This window comes from Micropterus salmoides, unplaced genomic scaffold (assembly GCF_014851395.1).
Source record: "Micropterus salmoides isolate LMB-PRFRI ecotype aquatic unplaced genomic scaffold, ASM1485139v1 Ms_hic_scaffold_19, whole genome shotgun sequence".
NCBI lineage: Eukaryota > Metazoa > Chordata > Actinopteri > Centrarchiformes > Centrarchidae > Micropterus > Micropterus salmoides.
In genome coordinates, this window is record NW_024041039.1 from 32,509,355 (window position 1) to 32,530,550 (window position 21,196).

At 38.8% G+C, this 21,196-nt stretch overlaps 2 protein-coding genes across 3 annotated transcripts in view; one reads left to right on the forward strand and one right to left on the reverse strand.

Moving 5' to 3' along the window:
- The window catches only part of LOC119910643 (transcription regulator protein BACH2-like), a 91,547-nt gene extending 73,794 nt beyond the window's left edge, over nt 1-17,753 (forward strand). For both annotated transcript variants that reach the window (XM_038729352.1, XM_038729353.1), the window contains exons 4-5: nt 9,722-9,928; nt 11,641-17,753. In XM_038729352.1, the coding sequence (XP_038585280.1) occupies nt 9,722-9,928; nt 11,641-12,078 (645 nt within the window). In that variant the 3' untranslated portion in view covers nt 12,079-17,753. The remainder of the gene's footprint in view (nt 1-9,721; nt 9,929-11,640) is intronic.
- Nucleotides 17,754-18,244: 491 nt separating this feature from the next.
- On the reverse strand, nt 18,245-21,196 carry gja10a (gap junction protein alpha 10 a). Its single transcript, XM_038729340.1, has 3 exons — nt 20,188-21,196; nt 19,760-20,139; nt 18,245-18,351 (listed from the first exon to the last, which is right to left on the reverse strand). Exons 1-3 carry the CDS (start codon nt 21,194-21,196, stop codon nt 18,313-18,315), a joined length of 1,428 nt encoding a protein of 475 aa, XP_038585268.1. The 3' UTR covers nt 18,245-18,312.

The following is a 21,196-nucleotide window of genomic DNA, read 5'->3' on the forward strand; positions in this document are numbered from 1 at the left end:
TGTTTGAGAGTAAGGCTCAAAATGTGCCATCAACATGGTTCTCCTCTTTCTATTCATATAGACATATTTGTGGTGTGTTAAAAGCCTGTATACATACATGTAAATTTGACTTAGCAAAAATTCTGCACTTACAAATAACTATATGTGTAAAGTACCACACTATGTGGTACAATTTGATGACATTTCCAAGCAGCCCAATTTATTCTTAGCATAACAATATTTTCAGTTGGGTTGGGGGTAGCACTGGTAATGATAATAATAAAAATATCAACACAAATAATTATAATAATCATCAGAGCAATATTAGTGATAATAATAGTTGGAATAATGACAATAATTGTAGAAGTGGTTGTCAAGCAGGAACATGGTAGCAGCAGGTGACCCGCAACCACAGATCCAGACTCCGCAGCTCCAGAGCCAGAAACACCTGCAGGAAGTGATAGGAGGAGAGAGGAGAGGGACGAGAAAGCACAAGACTACCAGAAAGGGGAGAAGTTGTTAGTAACATGCAATAATGGGATGAGGTTGCATACAGAGGGAGAGAAAGTAGAGGAGAGAGGAGCTCAGTGCATCATGGGAATCTCCCGGCAGTCTAGGCCTCATAGGTTTCAGTCACGTGACATTTGCGGTACCTGGAGTGCAAAACAACAGACCAAGCGACTCCCCCGTAGAGACGCCGCAAAAGTAGTTAGATTTATTTGGATCACCTCTCAACTTAAGAAAAAGAAAGATATGAAAACAAACTGCAAACACAAAGTGTTGTCGTTTTTCATGAAATGTGACGTCACTTGAAAACTATGAATAGAGGGTAGGTGTTGAATTCACTTGCCCTTCCGGAACACGATGGACTGAGTGGCAAAACATCTGTTACCATGGCTGCGTTTAGCAAACCGGGAGTAAAACAAGTGATTATTTGCTCAAATTAAAGGCAGTCAGACTCAACAGTGATCCTTACTGCTTACCAGAGAACCAGCGGTCCAGCTCTTTCCCATTTTAGATGTGCTGTTTGTGTTTTAGCTGATTCAAACTAACACTGAGCTTGTCTTTCTGCCACTCAGTGAGCGTAACTGCGTTCTGTGACGTCATGCGCATACCCTCTGTAGCAGCATAACTAAGGGATATTTCATATATGGCATGCCTAGCTAAGACATGTACTGACGTTGAAATGAGCCTGTCAATAAACACAGTGAAAACTGAGCAACAGTATAGGATTAAAAAAACATTCATGATTTTAACATATAAGATCTTATTAGTGATTATGTGTAATTAATTACACATTTACTATGCCTGTTGGTTTAGAATGAATTTTTCCATTCTCACATTCACATTTCTTTCTCTGCTCTGCTTATAAACGGCATTGTTTCAATTCACCAGTATATTGTGTTAACAAAGTATCAGCCTACTCTATGCAATAGCTGTTCTCTTATTAACCTAAACTTAAAAGTAGATATTTGTGTGTTAGTAGCATCTATTTAGGACTTTTTCAAGCACATTCTTTGTGTGATTTATAGCTGAGACTATCTGTGACTATTCTTAGACAGTTTTTCTCTCAGGAGAAATGACGCAAACACCTCCAACACATACATGGTGTTAAAAGAGCTGTATGGTTGCCATGGTAATGCCTAAGAACACGCAATATCTGATGAGATGTGGAATGACTTTCATACTGGAGCACTCTTTCTTTCTCTCTCACTCACACACACACACACACACAAACACACACATAGAGGAGATTAGTTTTTTTTAGATTGGAGTGGTTGTGTCCTTTGGCCTGTGGATGAAACAGTGATGATGTGTTGCAGTTATTCTGAAAAGACATACTGGAAAAGACACTAATTTTAGGCTAATGCTATTCAGAAATTGTACTAGTGCCATAGAAGAGGCATTCATTTTATTAAATTAAATTTAAACATATTTGTTTCTAATATGAGCATACATCAGGCAACTAAACAAAAAATTATTTTAGTGTCTGGCGAATGTGAGTCACAGCAGCGTGGCACTCGATTGGTCCACCCCTTTGGTACAGACTGAAATATTTCAATAATTAATAGATTTATCTCCATGAAATTTTAGACCTACATTTGTATTCTCCAGATGATCAATTCTGATGACTTTCCCTGACTTTCTTTCTTGTAATTTTAATGTGTTGAATTAGGGTGACCATACATTCTCCATGTCCTCTTTTTGGGACCTAAAACATGCGTCCGGCTGGGATTTTTGAATTGCCAAAATATCTAGGACTTGGCTTTTGCTTTCTACAGTCGCCATTTATTATGTGTGTTTTTGCATTGCTTTAGGTCCCACCTTCTCGCACACCACCATTGCTCAGTCATGTACACACTCTTCATGCAAACATTGGTCAAACTGCATCTCAATCATTACCCTCAGCATCACAGCAACAGCTTGCTTGTCAACAGTGGCACATGGCGCCTGAACTGAGTAAAAAATGCCAGCAACACAAACAGACGGATCACATAAAAAATACCTGTGTTTTCATCTCGGCCAAGATCCGTATGAAGCAGAATGCAGGACTTGCAAAGCTGGTACATACACGTCAGTGTCAGATAAAGGCTTAAATCTCTGCATTTTGTAAACATTCTAAATACACTCAGTTTGCAGTTTATTAGGTACATCAGCTAAAGGTAATGCAGTGTAACATAGCAGTCCTTCAGTAAATCCTACCTTCACTGAACACTGAAAATTATAACGTTATGAAGGTGGGTATACTGTTGTATTATACTGCTTTGGTTTTAGCTAGATGTATTTAAAAGCAGCAGTGGTGCCACTATCATCTAAACACTTGAACAAAAGCAGAAAACATTTTACCTTTGGAAATGTAACTCACCTGAGCACACTGGGGGAAATGTGTAGTTTTGTAGAGTGGAATTTAATTTTAATAGTGTTTAGTTTTATTTATATTTGAATTAAATGTAATATGTGTGTCTGTGCGTGGCGTGTGTGTGTGGTCTGTCCCACTTCTTTGTCCTGACCCAGTTGTCTCACCCATAGAGCAGACACTAACTCACCCTAGGGTGCCCTGTAGGCAGGTGGAAGGTGTCCTGTCCATGTTCCCTCCACCATCTGCTACTCCTGACCCGAGATCTTCCCTCTTCAATTAGACCAGCTCACCCAGACCCCCCCCACCCCCCCACTTTGCATTCTTCCATTTTGTTTTGTTTTTCTCGTTATTCAAATATTATTTAAGTACTAGAAAGTACTTACAAGATTAGTATTTTAGGGATGCAGGTCTTAAACATTTTCTTAATCAAGCCTTGTACTGATTATTTAACAACACTGGCAGGCTAACTGATCTTACTAAACCTCTATTAACCCTGGCAAAACAGATTGACACTTAATGCAAAGTCTGAGTTTGTAAGGATCCCACTCTGTGCTGTTTTCTTTTGTCAGTATAATGTGGCTGTAGTGTTTCTTCCATACTAGGATTCTGTAGAAAAGGTGGCCCAATTTGTCCTTCCAGTTGATTGATGAGGAGGTGGTTTTTCAATGTTTCAGGGTTAGACCCACAGTTATCCTGCTAAATAATCCTTCTTCATTAACAGGCACCTAGTTCACTTGTACAACACAATACAGTACTGTTAATAATGTGAAAATTCATGTTTTATTTGTATTTATTAATACATATAATAATTTGTGCTGGACATAGTTTAACATTTTAGGAAATATGAGTTACATGTTCAGATTGATCGTCAGGATGTGGTTAGTCTAGTTTAGCATAAAGACTGGAAGCAGCTAAGCAGAAAGAAAATACAAAATGTTCATTAATGACCTTTAGAGGTGTTGGTAGGAGTAGTTTTGAACTTTGGACAGAGACAGGCTAGTGTCTTTTTGCTAAGCTAGGCTAACCACATTTACGTGGAACGTGAAAAACCTGGGCCCCGTTTCAGAAAGCGGTATTTGTGAAAACTCTGGGTATGTTGAGCCTGAGATGAGGGAAACTCTGGGTTTTCTGTTTCAGAGACTGAGATCAGATAAACTACCTTAAACCCTAGATCTGTAACTTATGCTGTGAACCTAACCTCCTCTCCTCCTGCGGAGCCTAAAGCGGTTTCCTCAGATTTCCTCATTCATATTGTCAATATCATAGCACGTAAGGGTCGCGTACCATTTGGAGAAGAAAAAGACTGAAGTAATCACTGTTAAAATCAAACTAATCTGTATGAAGCTGTAACTAATCAATGAACATCTGTCATGGTGTGATTAGTCGCACTGATTGGAACATTTTTTACTTATTAATCATGCTGGAGATGATATGAGTATTTCTGAGTGAGGATGATTATTATGCAGCTAAAACTAATAAATGTAGCCTATTTTAAAAGTGAGTTTCTTAATATTAGCTGCTTATAGACTTAATGTGTTTTCACAGCATTCCATTATATAATAGGCTATATCAGGCCTACGAAATGACCACTTTTTTAAATGCAAAATAGATATCTAAAAGTCAGTTTGAGCCAAGACCCATTTACCAACGCAGAAAAATTATCACTGGCTCAGACTGTGGCTTTACAATCACAGGTCCATGAGTGTTACTGCAAAATGCAAACTAATCGTCCTGGCATACACGTGTCCCAACCGATGCATTTCTGGAATCATCCACTTGACGTCAGATGTGAGTTGGTTAAATACACAGACTTTATTCTATAGATGTCCACAATGTTTCTTTGCTGGATAATATCTAATACCTCCCTTAATGCAACGATACTCAGTTACAAGAACAAGCAGCAATATAACAGCCTGCTCTACATCAATACAGTAAACTTAACTAAGTCATGTGCAATGCAAAACACATTTATCCATTATGATTAATTAACTTTTAAATTACTTAAAATAAATTACTCTATTTTAATATAGTTCTAACTCAAAATATACATCTCACATAGTAAAACAAAAAACTATGAGAAAAATAATAAGCTCACATGCCGCATACAATGAGTAAACTGTCTTATCTGTTCGATCCAGCCTTTATTTACCAGTTGCCATGGTGAATCGTAGTATCAATGCTCCATTGATGATGGCTTTTTCATCCCCACGCTTCCATCAGGTTCAACATACTCAGAGTTGACTGAACTTGTTCTGATCAGCTGTTCTGGAACCGAAAACTCTGAGTTTCCCATCGCAGGCTCAGTCAACTAAGAGCTCAGCGAAAAGCTCAGAGTTTGTTAAGCCTGCTTTTTGAAACAGGGTCCTGGTTATTCATACCTTTGTATATATAATCACAACAGTATCCAGGTTTGTCATCATCAAAAAAGAATGTCCAGAAACCAAGATAATGCCACAGTATCCTGGTTTCTATTGGAGGACTCAAGGCATCATGTCGAGTTTATCTGAAACAAGATATAGATTCAGATAACTGGGATACGAACCAGACAAGTAAACGCACTCTGTGATTATGGTCCATGTACTCATATATTGATGTCAGAACTGAAATGCAGTTACATCATGTGGCCCTAATTCTCTTCTGTAGGTTTGGATGCACTGTAGAATCAGACTGAACTGGATATTTAACAGTTTAACAGTTAATTATTAATTAAGCACATTTATTCTTTTGGTTTTATGAAATTACAAATGTTGATGTGAACATGTTATTTTTTAAACACCAGAGCAATGAGTGTCTCAAAGGATACATACAACGATAAAAATGGAAACCAGAACACCAGAGAGAGAGCTTGCTGAGGGGATTTATGACCATCCAAGGCTCACTTTGTCATTCCAACCTTATTATGTGACTGCTGAGAGTCATGGAGCTATATATAGATGTCTATAGAGTAAAGGATGGGCTGCACCTAAAAACCACCACACACACACACATTGCCTCTCTTTTCCTCTGTTATCAGAGCAGTGAATGATGTCATTGTTGTAAACTGGCAGCACTGTCCTGAACATTGCTGGTATGAAGGAATGGGCTGCTGTCGTAGAGTGATGTATTCTCTTGCAGTGTAACATGGAATACCTAGTGAATGAAAGAAAAAAAAGAAGGCGTAAACAAAAAAAAAGAAAAGAAGGCGTAAACAAATGACACGTATGAGAGATAACAAAATTATTTTAAATGCACATAAATGCAAACAATACATAAGTAAATAAACAAACAATAAATTACATTAATTGGATTTATATAAGTAAAGAAAAAAATAGTAAGACAATTAGGACCAATAGTAGCAGCAAACTGTTAAACAAAGACTGATTCTGTGTTCTCTTTGTGTCAGAGCTGCTGGGATCAATGAGCAGCTGAATACTGACACCTAGTGGACAATACACCACAAGGCCCTCTTGGAATTAATGTGAAAGCTGCTCATATTACTGAGTTGTGTACAAAGTATTTAGATCCTTTAATTAAGAAAGAAAGCAATTACAAGTATCTCCATTACAAATAACAGTCCTGCATTCAAAATCCTACTTACATAAAAGTAAAGATGTACTGTCAGCAAAATGACTCTTGCTTTGTTGTATTGCTATACATTACATGATTAGATTGTTAATCGACTCCTCGATCTTCAGCCTGTGACCGGAAAATCGATCTCAGCGCTCCATCTTGAAGGACACAGGATCGAGGAGGCAGAAATTTGGGAAATGAGAAAGGCCCTTTGACTGCACTTTCTCTCCCATTCTTGTGTGACTAGCTCGCTAGCTTTAGCAATACGTCTGCCTAGCCTTGTGGAAATCTCCGGTCATGTGCAATGAGTGCACGGCAGAGTGTGTGCAGGTAGGCAGGTAGACCATCCAATAATTTTATTCAGTCAGGAAATAATTGGCCATGCTTCTAACAGTCCTGCGGCAGCCACTGATAACTGTGTGTCAGTTTTGAACATGAGCAGCAACCTTCTGAAACACAGGAACTATTAAATCCAGGTGTTTATAACCGTATTAAAATAAATAAATGTATTATTGACGTGAAAAGGTGCCACATGCACAGTTAGAGGTTACTTGCCCCCCTAAATCATGTGTTTACACCGCAGAGATTTTATTAAATGAGAAAAAAATTTTCAGGTTCAAAATCCTATTTAGGGGTTGTCCCAGAACAGCTTTACATGTTTTATTTTTCAAAAAACACCATATTTTTGTCATACTGCACATTGCTGCAGCTCCTCTTTTCACCCTGTGTTGAAGGCTTCGTTTTAGCTATGGAGTGATACATCTTGTCTCTAAATTATCTTTGTTGGGAGTTGCACATGCGCAGTTCATAGTGAAGGACTACTAGCCAATCAGAAGCAGAGAAGGGCGGGTCAGTGAGAAGCTGGTAAACAGGGTTCCGGTTCAGCTGTACATGTTGCCGACCAGCTTAGCAACTGCTTGGTGAGTGTTATCTGAGGCGCATTTAGCTTTCATTGACATCACATGGATGAAAGGGAAGCAGTTGGACTACAAACGGGCTGGACTTTGGGCTTCTTCACTTTGCAAACCTATTACATGCACAAAAAAGATATATAACTCAATAAAGGAGAGGGGGAAAGCCAAAAAGCAGAATACCACCTCTTTAAAAGCAATACAGCATATAATGCAACCTTACTGAATTATATTCCATTATAGTTTTATATTTTCAATTGTCACCTTCCGCTTTGGGTTTCACTTTATATAAATAAAGACACTACCACCATAAATTTGTGCAGAAAAATGCACTTCAATGCAGGAAGTGCACCATTTTAATATTACTTTATTATCCACCTTATTCTACTGTTTATTCGCTAAGTTATCTAGCTACATTTCCCTTTAGTTCTCTTTTCCCCTTGCTCACACACACACACCTGCACCTCTGCTGCAAACACAGCGGTGTCTAGTATTCAATAGACTTCTTTATGTCTGTGGATTTAGGCTTTTGACTTACTCAGAGTTTCTCTCATCTGGACTTTGGAAGCTGAACATTCAGAGGATTAGATAGATTTTAGTGACCAAAACAAGCATGAACTATACATTTTAACCACGAAACAGTAGTTTGACAAAATAATTCTAATTAAAGGTTCATCTTTTTCATTGTCATTGTCTTTGTCAGTAAATGGGGTTGTTCAGTTGTCATTACATGACCAAAGTATGGAACGTTGGTGAAATGATCAAAGTGGAGAATATGTTAGCCTAAATGAATCCACCCCTCCCAGTCATATTAATACTCACATTCCTCGAGGCACAGGCCGAGGAGGTGGAGTTGCAGCTATCTTCGACTCTAGCCTACTAATCAGCTCTAAACCTAAACTAAACTATAACTCATTTGAAAGCCTTGTTCTTGGTCTTTCACACCCAAGTTGGAAATCACTGCAACCAATTCTCTTCATTATAGTGTACCGAGCACCTGGTCTGTACTCTGATTTTGTCAACTTTAGTCCTTAAAACGGACAAAGTTATTGTTGTAGGGGATTTTAATATTCATGTGGACGTTGAGAATGACAGCTTCAGTACTGCGTTTATCTCTCTCTTAGATTCCATTGGCTTCTCTCAGAGTGTTCATGAACCGACTCACTGTTTTAACCACACCCTCGACCTTGTTTTGGTGTATGGTATTGAAATTGAACATTAAGTGGTGTTTCCACAGAATCCCTCTTTGTCCGACCACTGTTTGATAACTTTTGAGTTTGTATTGCTGAACTACACGCCATTGGGCAAAAGCTTCTATACAAGATGTCTGTCTGATAGTGCTGTAGCTAAATTTAAGGATGTGATTCCATCAGCTCTAAATTCATTATCAAGTCACAAAGTAACGGAGGACTCCTATGCTAATTTCAGTCCCTCCCAAATCGATCATCTTGTTGATAGTGCTGCAGTCTCGCTGCGAATGACACTCGACTCTGTAGCCCCTCTAAAAAAGAAAATACTAAAACAAAGACGGTTAGCTCCATGGTATAATACTGAAACTCGCAAATTAAAGCAAATATCGCGGAAACTTGAGAGGAATTGGCGTTCTACCAAAGTGGAAAATTCTCGTTTAATTTGGCAAGATAGTCTTAAAACTTATAGGAAGGCCCTCTGTAATGTGAGAGCAGCGTACTACTCGTCATTATTAGAGGAAAATAGGAACAACCCCAGGTTTCTTTTCAGCACTGTAGCCAGGCTGACAGAGAGTCACAGCTCTATTGAGCCAAGTATTCCCATAGCTCTCAGTAGTTACGATTTCATGAGCTTCTTTAATGATAAAATTCTAGCTATTAGAGACAAAATTCACCAAGACCTGCCCTCAACTGGCATCAACTTATCTCTAAACTCAGGAACCTTAGAAGCAGTTAAAGATGTTTTACCCTTAGTAAGCACTTCTATGCTAGATATAATCAATCTATCTTTATCAACAGGCTATGTACCACAGTACTTTAAAGTAGCTGTAATTAAACCTCTTCTGAAAAAGCCCAAATTTGATCCTGATGTTTTAGCCAACTATAGACCTACAGTATATCTATCGATCAAACCAGATGAAACTCATCAGTTAGCTAAACTTCAAATGCCTTCAGGATGTTAAAACCTGGATGACTGTGAGGAATCTTGGAGTTATTTTTGATCAGGACATGTCCTTTAACTCTCACAAAAAGCAAATTTCAAGGACCGCCTTTTTTCACCTACCTAATATTGCAAAAATCAGGATCATCCTGTCTAAAAATGATGCAGAAAAACTAGTCACTTCTGATTTGGCATTATATAAATAAAATTGAATTGAATTTAATTGAAAGTGATTTATTTTAATTAACAGATGCAATCCTATGCAATGAAATAAAACCCTGTGGTCTTTTAGGTAAAGCTGCCCTTCCCTGTGGACCACATCACCAACCTGCCACGCAATGACTTCCAGATCCTTATCAAGATGCACAAGCTGACCTCAGAGCAGCTTGAGTTCATCCACGACATCCGCCGTCGCAGCAAAAACCGTATCGCCGCCCAGCGCTGTCGCAAGAGGAAGCTGGATTGCATCCAGAACCTGGAAAGTGAGATCCGCAAACTGGTACGATCATACAACAAATGCACAGCATTGATTAGCACACACACACACACACACACAATTTTCTCAAGTCTCAAAGGTACATGACAGAAACAGACAATTTCAAAATAATGTAACAGGTCTTATGCTTTCAGTGTGTTGTAGAGTACTTGTGGAACGTTAGGTCCTCAATCCCATTGTTTAGCATCAACTGATTGCTTCTAACCATAATCAATACGTTAACAATATTACATTTTATTTAACCTTTCCCTATCATTGTGTTGAAGTGGAACGTCACAAATCAGGTTTTCTGGGGTTTCCCACTTACATCTTTGTCAGCTGTTGACAACCATCAGGAAGTGCAACTTGATTGTCTGGGGTGCAGCTTTTGTCTAGAGAGGAAGGGTTAAAGGATCACTCCAGGTTATTATATCTTTGGTCTTATTTTCATATTTTAATTTTGATGATCACTTCTGTCGGTTAGGATAAGACAAAGAGAGCTAAACTGTTGTAGTCATTGGCTTAAGTTTCTTACCTCATTGGGCTTTGTCACAATGTCATGTTCTCTGATCACAGCAATTTGCTTGGAGAGTACAATGTTCTCATACTCAATAGAAGTGAAAAGTTTGAAAATAAGACCTACTTTTTCATCAACTGGAACCATTCTTTAAAGGGGACGTATCCCCAGCAAGTCCTCCAAACAGAACAACAAACATTGTCTTTAAAAACAACCCATATTAGTGTTTGAGTCTGATGGCCTAATCAGCAGGGACCACAAAAAAAAACTATTCTGTTGTTATCTGCCATCGTTATGGTTAAGGTTTGTTTGGGTTTAGGCAAGTAAAGGTTACAGTTTGGATGAAAATAACTACAGCATTATAGATCATTTGATGTTTTCCTTTGGGGGGCGGGGGGCGGGGGTCCTGCCCCACAGCCTGGTATACAGCATGAGGAGTTGGTTACCACGTTGTGCCAGACAGATTTTACTTTATCAAGAGTTTTAATATACTTATTTGTCTGTTTTATTATTTATTTAATTATGTATTGATTTATCACTACGGCTAAAAGAAGAACTACTACTAACTTAAGATTAAGGGTTGTGATCATGGTTAAAAGAAACCAGCAGGACTGTTGTCAGGTAAGAGGAAACAGCAGTCTCCTGTGTCAAAGTCACATGCTTTGTGGACCTATCCAATCAGCCTGACCTCCTCCCTATGTAGTTTTGAGACTTTAAATCAACATCACACTAGTTCTGCCTTTGCTTGTCACAGACATTAGTCATGATTTACACAGCCACTAGAGGTCACTTACTCCCTAAATATTAAGCAGGCTTTCAAACTGAAAACAACTCTGCATCAAAACACACACGGGGCTGTGTTTGTGTGGGTGCGTGTAGTTTAAGGTGACATGAAACGCAATCCAGGAAGACCAGTTTGCAAAATAGTCACAGACAATTATTTTATCTGTTGTTGCAACGATTGTGTGGTAAACAGCAGAAATACATTATACAAGTAATCTACCAGGAATGCACGCTTACATACATTCAACAACATTCAACATGGCTTTGTTAATGCAGTGCTGATGTTGATCTGAACACAAACTAAGATAGATTGTTAAAACAGGGTTCTGGGTTAACAAAGATTGCCTTGGGCCTGATGTGTTCGTCTTGGCATGCCTGATAAAGTGTAGTATTTGTTTGTTATGCTGACCTGATGTTGTGTGTCTTATGAATTCAGGTGTGTGAGAAGGAGAAGCTGCTGACTGAGCGCAACCAGCTGAAGGTTTGTATGTCTGAGCTGTGGCAGAACCTCTCCTTCCTGTCCCAGCAAGTGTGTATGGAGGTGCAGGGCAACCAGCCTCCGATCTCTGCCAGCATTGACCTCACATCCAACCCACCATCGCCTTCTTCTGAGGAGGGCTCGTTCCAGCCAAGGTCGCCTGTGTCACAACAAAGCGACGTTGCATGTCTGTCTGATGTGGGTCCCAGTCAGGGGGGGCTGGAGGACAGGCAGCCTGGCCTGGAGGTGTCAGGTCTGGCGAAGAAGAATCCAGATCGTCCACTGGTGCTTAGATCCACTGAGAAAGTATGTAGCCCCACTGTAACAGTGGATTTCTGCCAGGAAATGACTGAGAAATGCACAACTGAGGAACAGAAGAGACAGGACTGTACTTAGAGTCTGGTGGTTTGGTCTATGACACACTCATACATGTCTAAACCTTGATATTCGAAGTATTTATATTTCTTTTTTGTAATGATGACACAAGCGTTGTCTTATCAGCAATACAACAAAAAGCACTGGCAGCTTTCTCTCTCTTTCTCGCTTCTTCTTTCTGCCAAATCCTGACCTTTTCTTCCTGTCAGCTTCCAGCCCTCTCTCGTGCATCATGGGAGGTTATACTCAGGAATTCCTCAGAATGTTCAGAAATGTCCCTGTTAACATGTACATGCGCTTTACTTTAAAGTCCTGTCAAATCTTGATAATTACTTTGGTACATACGATTTGTTGTACATAATTCATATTTGACCTCTAAGTCATGTTTTAATTTTCAGCATACACTATGTATCTTGTTTGTTTTACCCATACGTGAGTAGAAATGTAACAATTTGTGATTCACCTTTAAGTACGTTCCTCAGCTAAGGACAAAGTGTCACACATTTTAACTAGCTTAAATGAGCTACTTTTGTAGTGTTTTATGCTTGTAGTGGTTTGTTACCAAGTCAAACCAGATCCGAACTGTTTAAGTTAGATATGTTGATTGTATTAGTGTTAATATTGAATTTTATTTACAGTAGATGTAAATTCCAGCTATGGTGGTTTTGCAGCCACTTCGACTACTGTGTGAAGTTGACACTACTGTAGTGCTTTTCACCAAGAGGGAAACGTTGTAGCCGACAGAATTTCCCAATATCTCTGACAATAAATTACAGCTAAGAGGCTTTGGTCTGCAGCTTATAATTATAGTCCGAACCGTATGATGTGAACATGGCACAAGACTTCAGAAGGCTGTCACTGCACTGCTGTAACTCTAACTAAAATCACAAATTGTAGTTTTTGCATTTCTGTTAATGTACAGCTTTAGCGATGTTGGTAGTTTTTTTTTTTACTTTTGGTGTGAGAGTCAGGCTTATTCCACTCTTTATGCCAAGCGAGGCTAACCATGTCCTGACTCCAGCTCCGTGTTAACAAACAGACAGATGTCCTTTAAGTTATTCAATATATGGTACAACTTGAAACAGCTTAGATTTTGTCATGTGGCTTAACATTTTTAATGATTCAGTAATGGCTGAGTGACACAGGACTTTAAAGTAAAATGTTACCAAAGGTGTGTATTTGTATAATTTTACATTAGGTGAAATGGTCAAATGAACTCCTTATGCAAATTTGCTTTAGTCAAACTTCACTTTTACTTTTTATTGTACTCAGATGGACATTTCTACATGTTTCTCTTCTCCCTTTTTTCATATCTGCGCTAAGAGACAAGACTACATTACAAAGTTGAAGCACTGCCCAGCACCTCCAGGAAGTGACATTTGGCACTGAATATGAGCAAACGCATTGTGACGTTGGCATTTACAGTAAAACATGTCCCATGCCGATCACTGGGTGTCCAAATAGATTAAAGGACCATACCAATGTTTATACCATATTTCTACTGACCATTTTCTCATGTCTCAGTTCATTTCATTAATTTCTGCTCAGTGTGAAAATTATAGTCGCTTGACTATAAAGACTTAAGTTTTCAACACATTGATTTACATGATTACATTTGAATTCCTCTGAAAATCCAACTATGTTACTATTATATCAATTCCTAGTTCTTTCTAAAAATGCAAATAAATGAGTGGGGATTTACTGTGCACTTAAATGAATTAATATTATTAAATTAAATTATTATAGAAGGTTGACTTGAAAAGTCTATCAAAAAATATTATCAAAAATACAAACAGTAATGTTCAGTGTGATGGATTTATCATTTCAAGCAATTCTCCCAGTTGATTTATATAGTATATATTACTATAGAGTCAAATAAAGGGAACCAGAAGCTACCTGAAAGGTAGAAAATAATCTATAACTTTTCTTATCAGTTTTCTTTGGAAAATGGATGGTAGTAATGTGACGTATGCATGGTCCATGTTAAATGGGCCAGAACACACTGGTATGGTCATTTAAACAACAGCTTAAACAAAGTGCTCTTTTGGACCCATTTATTTATTGTCTTATAAGTAGTAAGAATTGTGTTTATACTTATAGTAATCATGTATTTTGCTGCACTGTTCTAGTATTGTACATACCTTCTAAAATGATTTGGTACAGTATGTTGGTGTTAGGCACCTACATTTTCAAATTCACATATCATATGTGAATTTGTTCAAATACTGAGCAAAATGATCAATTTCTACTTACAAATGAGTATCCCTGATGGTGCATGGTATGAAGTTCAAAGCTCCAAACAAACACACTGGCACGTTATTGATTTAGGGAGATGCCAAATTCATCTGCTGTTGAAAAGTCAATGGTGAGGCACGTGGCAGGGTGAGTGCTGCTGCCATCTGCTTTGTTGCTGCCCAGCACTCTGCTGCTGCGCTGTCAGCTTCATGGTGGAGCATGTCGATGGCATCTGAATACCGGATGTGTTTGGGCGTCTTTTGTCCCGGGTCAGGGTGAAGTCACTTTTAGCACAGGAACATCAGACTAGAATTTGAAACTGCAATTGCAAACATTTCGTTGCACTTCAAATAAATGGCTGAGTTTGTGAATGTAAAACTACTAGCTTTGAAAAGAAGCGGGCTATTTGAGTTATAAAATTAAAACAATGACAGCTTGACCATACTAGCTTTGACAGACTAGAATGAACTAAAGTTAAAAAATAAAAACAAACCTGCTCAGAAGGGAAAGCAGCCCATGACATCACCACAGGACACTGTTAGCCAATCGTAATCTCATTCGAATGTACTATATGCTCAGAGTACACTGAAGGACACTGCTCAGCTGGTATTCATATACTTTAATTCCTTAATGTGAACTTGTTAATTTATTTATTTGGACTTGGTGGTGGTGGTTGGGGTCGGGTGTTGAGGAAATTGCATAGATGTAAAATGTAGGTAGCTACTCTTTCTTAGAATTGATTTGTTAATGGTTGTATTTTTTTATTGTTGACAATTTTTCTGAAAAATAAGTCCTCATTCACAAGTCACACATGTAAGTTGTAAAATTTTAACATAAAGGGGTGTATGTTTACAATGTTGTGAACGACCTTTTCTTTTTGTTTTGTGAAGATATAATTGACCTGAGAATTAATTTAAAAGAAAAGCTGATAAAGCTCTTTTTTATTTACATAAGTTAAAAGGGTTGATTATTTTGTGAGAAAAATAAGTATCTGACAAATGCAGCTACATTTTCTTGCCTTAGAGGTTACAGAGGCCAAACTATCCAATAAGGGAACAAAGGGTTTTATTCAGTGGAAACTACACTGCAGCTTTGACAAACTGCTTTGCAAAAGTGTCATAAAATGTGGATGTTGCCCCCTTCTGACCCTGCTGTTTTTGTCTGAGATGAAGCCTCGAAAGAGAAAGACAAACACTATAACTTTATTAAGACTTTTTTTCATTATTCATAAAGGTCCCTTTTGTGACTAAAAGTCCATTCAAGAACCCCCCCCCCAAAAAAATAATATGGAGACCTAAAGTATTCAGTATTAAATGAAAAAACGTATGAATAAATACAGACAAAATATGTAATATAACCATGAAAGTGTGAAATACTTACACAGTTTGAAAACACTACTTGAAATAAAAACATACAGCTGGAATAAAAAAATGACTTATAATAAATTGTTATCGTGAAAATAAATAACATTTAACACTAATCAGCTTTTTTAAATATTTTGGGATTATTTTACAATTTCATGGCTACATTATATATTTTGTGTCTATTTATCCACTTAATTATTTGTTACATAACATATTTTTTATTTATTTAATATTGAGTTAACATCAAAATGAGGCATCATATCATTTTGTAGTATTTAATTATCCTTTTTTTGCACCTTATGTGCTTTTTGCCGAACATAAAACAGATGCCATGAAATGACTCTGTGGTTCATTTTGACTTTTTCAGTTTACCAAGAGAATCCTTGTGCTAAACAAAGACAGGTGGGGGATAAGCTGCACCCAAGATGTTGTTTCATTGAAAGCTGAACTTCAGACATGTGAAATATCTAATATTTTAAGTCCAACTCTGAGGAGTCCAGGTATAAGATGGACACTGCACAATATTTGATTTCTTATAAGTAAGAAACATGATTAGAGCAAAATATGTAGATTTTTGAAGAACAGTCACTTATTAACATTTAAAAAAACATGAGTTATTAATTAATTGAAATTGTGACATTCTGATATTAAACTCTGAACTCGGCGACCCTGATCCTCTTCCGTATACATACGACAGCAAATGTATCAGTGTCTAGCAGTATTAGTTGACTGGTTCTGCCTCATCTGTAACACCAATACAATTTTGAAATTTTAAAATGGTGATAATAGAATAACATAGCAATGGTATCTTTTTTGTATTAGCCCACTGACTGCAAGTTCCATATACATTTTTTTTTCTGCCAACCGTTCTTTAAAGCACATTCTAGATTTCAGAATTATGATCAGTTGTTGTTGTTTCACTTGATTTCAGTAACTCATGGAGACTTGAAACTTAGAGTTAAGTAATCCATCACATGCTTTTGATGTCAGAGTTACATTTTTGTTGTATAGCAATGCATTGCAGAATTTTACATCACCATGCCACGAAAAAAAACCTGATGATGTCCCTTGTGACAGATTAGCTTGCACAAGCATTCAAGTGTCTGCAAGTTAATTATCAAACTGTACTGAATGAAATAAAAAGCAATAGCTGGATGACATTCATAAAATACAATTTGAAAATGTTTAGCAGCAGTGATGTAGTAACTGCAAAAAACTGTCCTTTAATTGCATTTTGAAAATGATGTGTATGGTTATTGTAATATTGTGTTTCTAACAGTTGTTCTTAGCAATGTGCAGTAGCATCGAGCACCAAGAGCCTCTTGTACCTGATTGAAAACCACAGATTTACACAGTATGCTGTCATATTAACATAACATCAGATTACTCATGACAACAAACTTGGGACTGAACAGCTACTCTGAACAGTCAATTGAATAGCTGTAACATTGCATTTTTCAAAATAGATTTCCAACACCTCTGAAAACAATGCTAATCTAGGCACAATAGTTATTGTTTAAACCTTGAGCAGTGGTTATCAGGGAAGAGTTCTTCCTTAGGGAAGTTAGTATTTTGGAATCAGCTGCCTCAAGATGCAATTACTGGTGGGAGACTAAAGGAAGTACTTATTTAATCCCATGTGTTTACAGGATGCGTTAATTGGGGCCACTTGAATCTCAGATTGTGATTTGTTTAGGTTTTTTAAATCTAAGTTGACAGACTCTAAGCACTTATCTACCTGGATGATTCAGCATACCTCTTCTTATGGGTAAGGACTGTATGATAGACATGTAGACAGTTTGTGGCGTTGTTTCTAACTTTTTACAGTGGAATCTTCATTGTATTTGTAATTTTGGTGAGCTATTTTTTACATGTCCTTTTTTTGATCTGCAACATGACTGTTAAATGCAGAATCAGAATTTTTGATTTCCTTTTTTATCTTTGAATGTTCAAATGACCTGTGTTTTGTTTATATTTTTTGTAAATATTGTACAACATGTCATGTTTTGTTTATTTGATATGAAAAACGTTTTAAAGAAAAAAACAACATTTTGTCTAGGCAAATTTTGTTGACAAATAAAGAGCATGAGAATTCTACGGCGTGGTGTTGGTGTGTGGATTTTGATTAAATATCTGTTGACAAAATTATTGCTGTTTTGTTAAGAAGCATTTAATCTGAATATAATATAAAGTATCATAATTTCCCATGAAATTACTGTATATAAATTACTATACACACATACACACAGAGTATACTCAAGTCTTTGACTTAGAAAAAGTATTTTAAGATTATAAAGTCTATGTTACAGAAGCAGAAAGGTGGAGTGTGCTCCATAATTCATTGTGTTGTTTCTGCACAATCTTAAAAACTGAGCCAACGCATGGAAAGATGTCCACATTTTCAAAAAGATTCAATCCTTTCCTGTTAGTACCCATTTGTAGGCGTTCTAAGGTGCTTCAAATCCAAAACATACTGGGCTTCAGCTCTGAGTCTGCTGCTTCATCATGGCTGAATGTTTGACTGGTTTTGGCCCCATGTGACTGTAGCAGTGGATCAATGTTGATGGCTGGATCATTGATACAATTTCTCCCCTGTTTGTGACCCATCTGGGCTGTGGAACACAGCTCCTATGGACATGATGTTAGCCTTGTCACTTCACTTCTTCATGATAGAGGAGATATCCAGAAACATGCTCTGAGAAAGAGAAAAAGACAGCTTTGACTTCGACTGTAGCTGGACAGTCTAAAGGAATATTTTATATCAGGGAAGAGCAAAATAGAATGATGAACCAGCCGAACAACAGCAACAAACAGCTGACTTAATGACATGAATAACGAATAATGCAACTACCTGTTGACAACCACGGACAACCTACATTTGAAAACATAAAGCTAACCTTGGAAAAACCCAGCACAGCTACATTTTTTAAAGTATCCAACCGAACAAATCCCACCCCTCCCATCAGGTTCCCCTCCAAAGCCACTCTCCCAAACACATGTTCATGTGCAGTGAGTGCACGGGCAGTGTGCACGCAGGTAGGTTTGGTAGACTGGCAGGCCAGCCAGTCATTTCACTGGGACCGAATGAAATGACTGGCTGTTCTTAGTCCTGCGACAGCCACAGAAACCACATCTATTTTTTGTGTGTGTCAGAGTATTTGATTTACCCCAGCCTTAAATATAAAATATATTTTATATTTAGATGTATTTAGTTTAGATTGCATACTATAGTTATATGTGTTCAAACATTTTTTATTTATCTATCTGATTCCATATGAGAAACACTACTTTGTAAAATTCAAGTTGTCAATTGTGTGCACTGCTGTAATACCAGCACCAGGGGCGGCTGTGGCTGTGGCTCAGGAGGTAGAGCGGGTTGGCCGTTAATCGGAAGGTCGGCGGTTCAATCCCTGGCTCCCCCTGGTTGCATGTCGAAGTGTCTCCGATTTGCCCCTGGCGGCTATTCCGCCAGTGTATGAGTGAGTGTGAATGTTAGTTTCTGTTTGAGCACTTAGGCTCAGTGTATGAATGTGTGTGACTGGTGAATGCAGATGTAGTGTAAAAGCGCTTTGAGTGGTCAAAAAGACTAGAAAGGCGCTATACAAGTACGGAGCATTTGCATATTGCCTCTCTTTTGTTGTTGTTGTTTAGCTTTTCAAATGGCCTCTCATTTGTTTGACCCAGTCTGAACTGATGGCCATTATCTGAAATAACTTCAGAACTGTTTGATTTCTTCTTAGCACTTCCACTGAGAACATTGAATGGATAGAGGCTGCCAATTTGTCACTACTGGGCTTAATCCAGATCAACAGAAATGAGGCATCTCTCTCTCTTTCTCTCTTCAGTCACCACTTCATCTCTTCTGCTGTCACTTACCAAATTCAGTAGTGGAAATACTCCATAACACTACGAATGATACCAATGATTTTAGTTAGATAAAGACTATTATGCTCTAGACAAAATGGCAGATGAAACCCAGGTGGGGGATAAGCTGCATCCAGATTGTCAGGTATACTCATGTCCTTAATAACTTTGCTTTCTATGTTCTGGACTGGTGTGAAATGTGATGTGGACATATCAGACAATCTCTGCTCTTTACTTGCCATTGACATTCTTCGGCCTCCTGCAGGCGGCATCATGGGCATGTCTCCTTGCAGGGATCCCAGTTCATCCGACTCCTCTGAGGTATGTAAGGACGGGCTTGTGGAGCCACTGATGGAGGACAAGCTCTCAGACGGTAGCCTGGTCATAAAGCTGGTCTTTCTGGGATTAGGGATCAGGACCTCACTTCCCATTGACTCCCTTCGCTCATCCTCATCCAGGTCTCTGATAGTGCTGGGCCTTAAGGTGCTAGTGGACAGTAGAGCTTCCAAATGGCTTGGGCGAGGGTGTTCTCCATCATGGTGATCCTCATGATGGCTTGTTGTACTTCCCTCCACATTGGACGCAGCAGAAACCCAGGTTGGATTGTGGTCCATCGTGGCTGTGTGGACCTCTAGACCTTCATGGGTTTGGGGGGCTTGGATTGCACAGTTCTGGCCAGACCTTGGTGGCATCCTAGGTTGGGGGCAGATATAGCTGGTCTGACTATGTCCCAGATCAGCCAAGCTGTAGTGTCTTGGCACGTCCTGGTTGGCTTTGAGGCCAGTGTTGTAATGAGGAGGCTTCATGTCCGCCTCTGGAATCACTTTAAAGGTCTGACTCAAAGGCCCATTGTGAGGCGATACATTGCTCATTACACAGAGGTGTGGTATGGACGCCTTCTTCTTGGACTTGTAAATCAAACTGTCGTCTTCCGTGTACCTCTCTCCATACAGTGTCTGTTTGATCTTCCTGATGCCCAGGTGGGATATTTCCAAAATGTTGAGGAAAAGTGACACACCAGCAATAGCGATCATGAAGACCATGAAGATGGTCTTCTCTGTGGGCCTTGAGATGTAACAGTCTACACTGTTGGGGCAAGGCAGTCTCTCACACTTATATAGTGGCTCCAGTTGGACACCATAGAGTATATACTGGCCCAGGATGAAGCAGACCTCCACCACAGAGCGTGTAAGGATATGGATGATGTAGGTTCTCAACAGAGAGCCTCTGAGAGGAGCTTTCTTCACCTTCCTCTGCTCGTCCAGCCTCCTCAGCTCTCTCTCCATGCGCTTATGTTCGTCCAAGGCCAACTCAGCTTCATCCAGCTCCTCCTTCAGCTGGGCCCGTCTGCGGTGGCGCTCCTTCTCCAGTGTTCTGATGCAGTAGAGGGCATGGCCCATGTAGACCAGTGAGGGGGCAGAGACAAAGATGACCTGCAGGACCCAGAAGCGAATGAGTGAGATGGGGAAGGCACGATCGTAACAAACCGCCTTGCAGCCAGGCTGGTCAGTGTTGCAGACAAACTCGGACTGTTCGTCGTCCCATACATCCTCAGCAGCCGCACCCAGGATCAGCATGCGGAAGATGAAGAGTATGGTAAGCCAGATCTTGCCCACGATAGTGGAATGAATATGGACCTCTTCTAGGATGCTGCCAAGTAGGTTCCAGTCACCCAT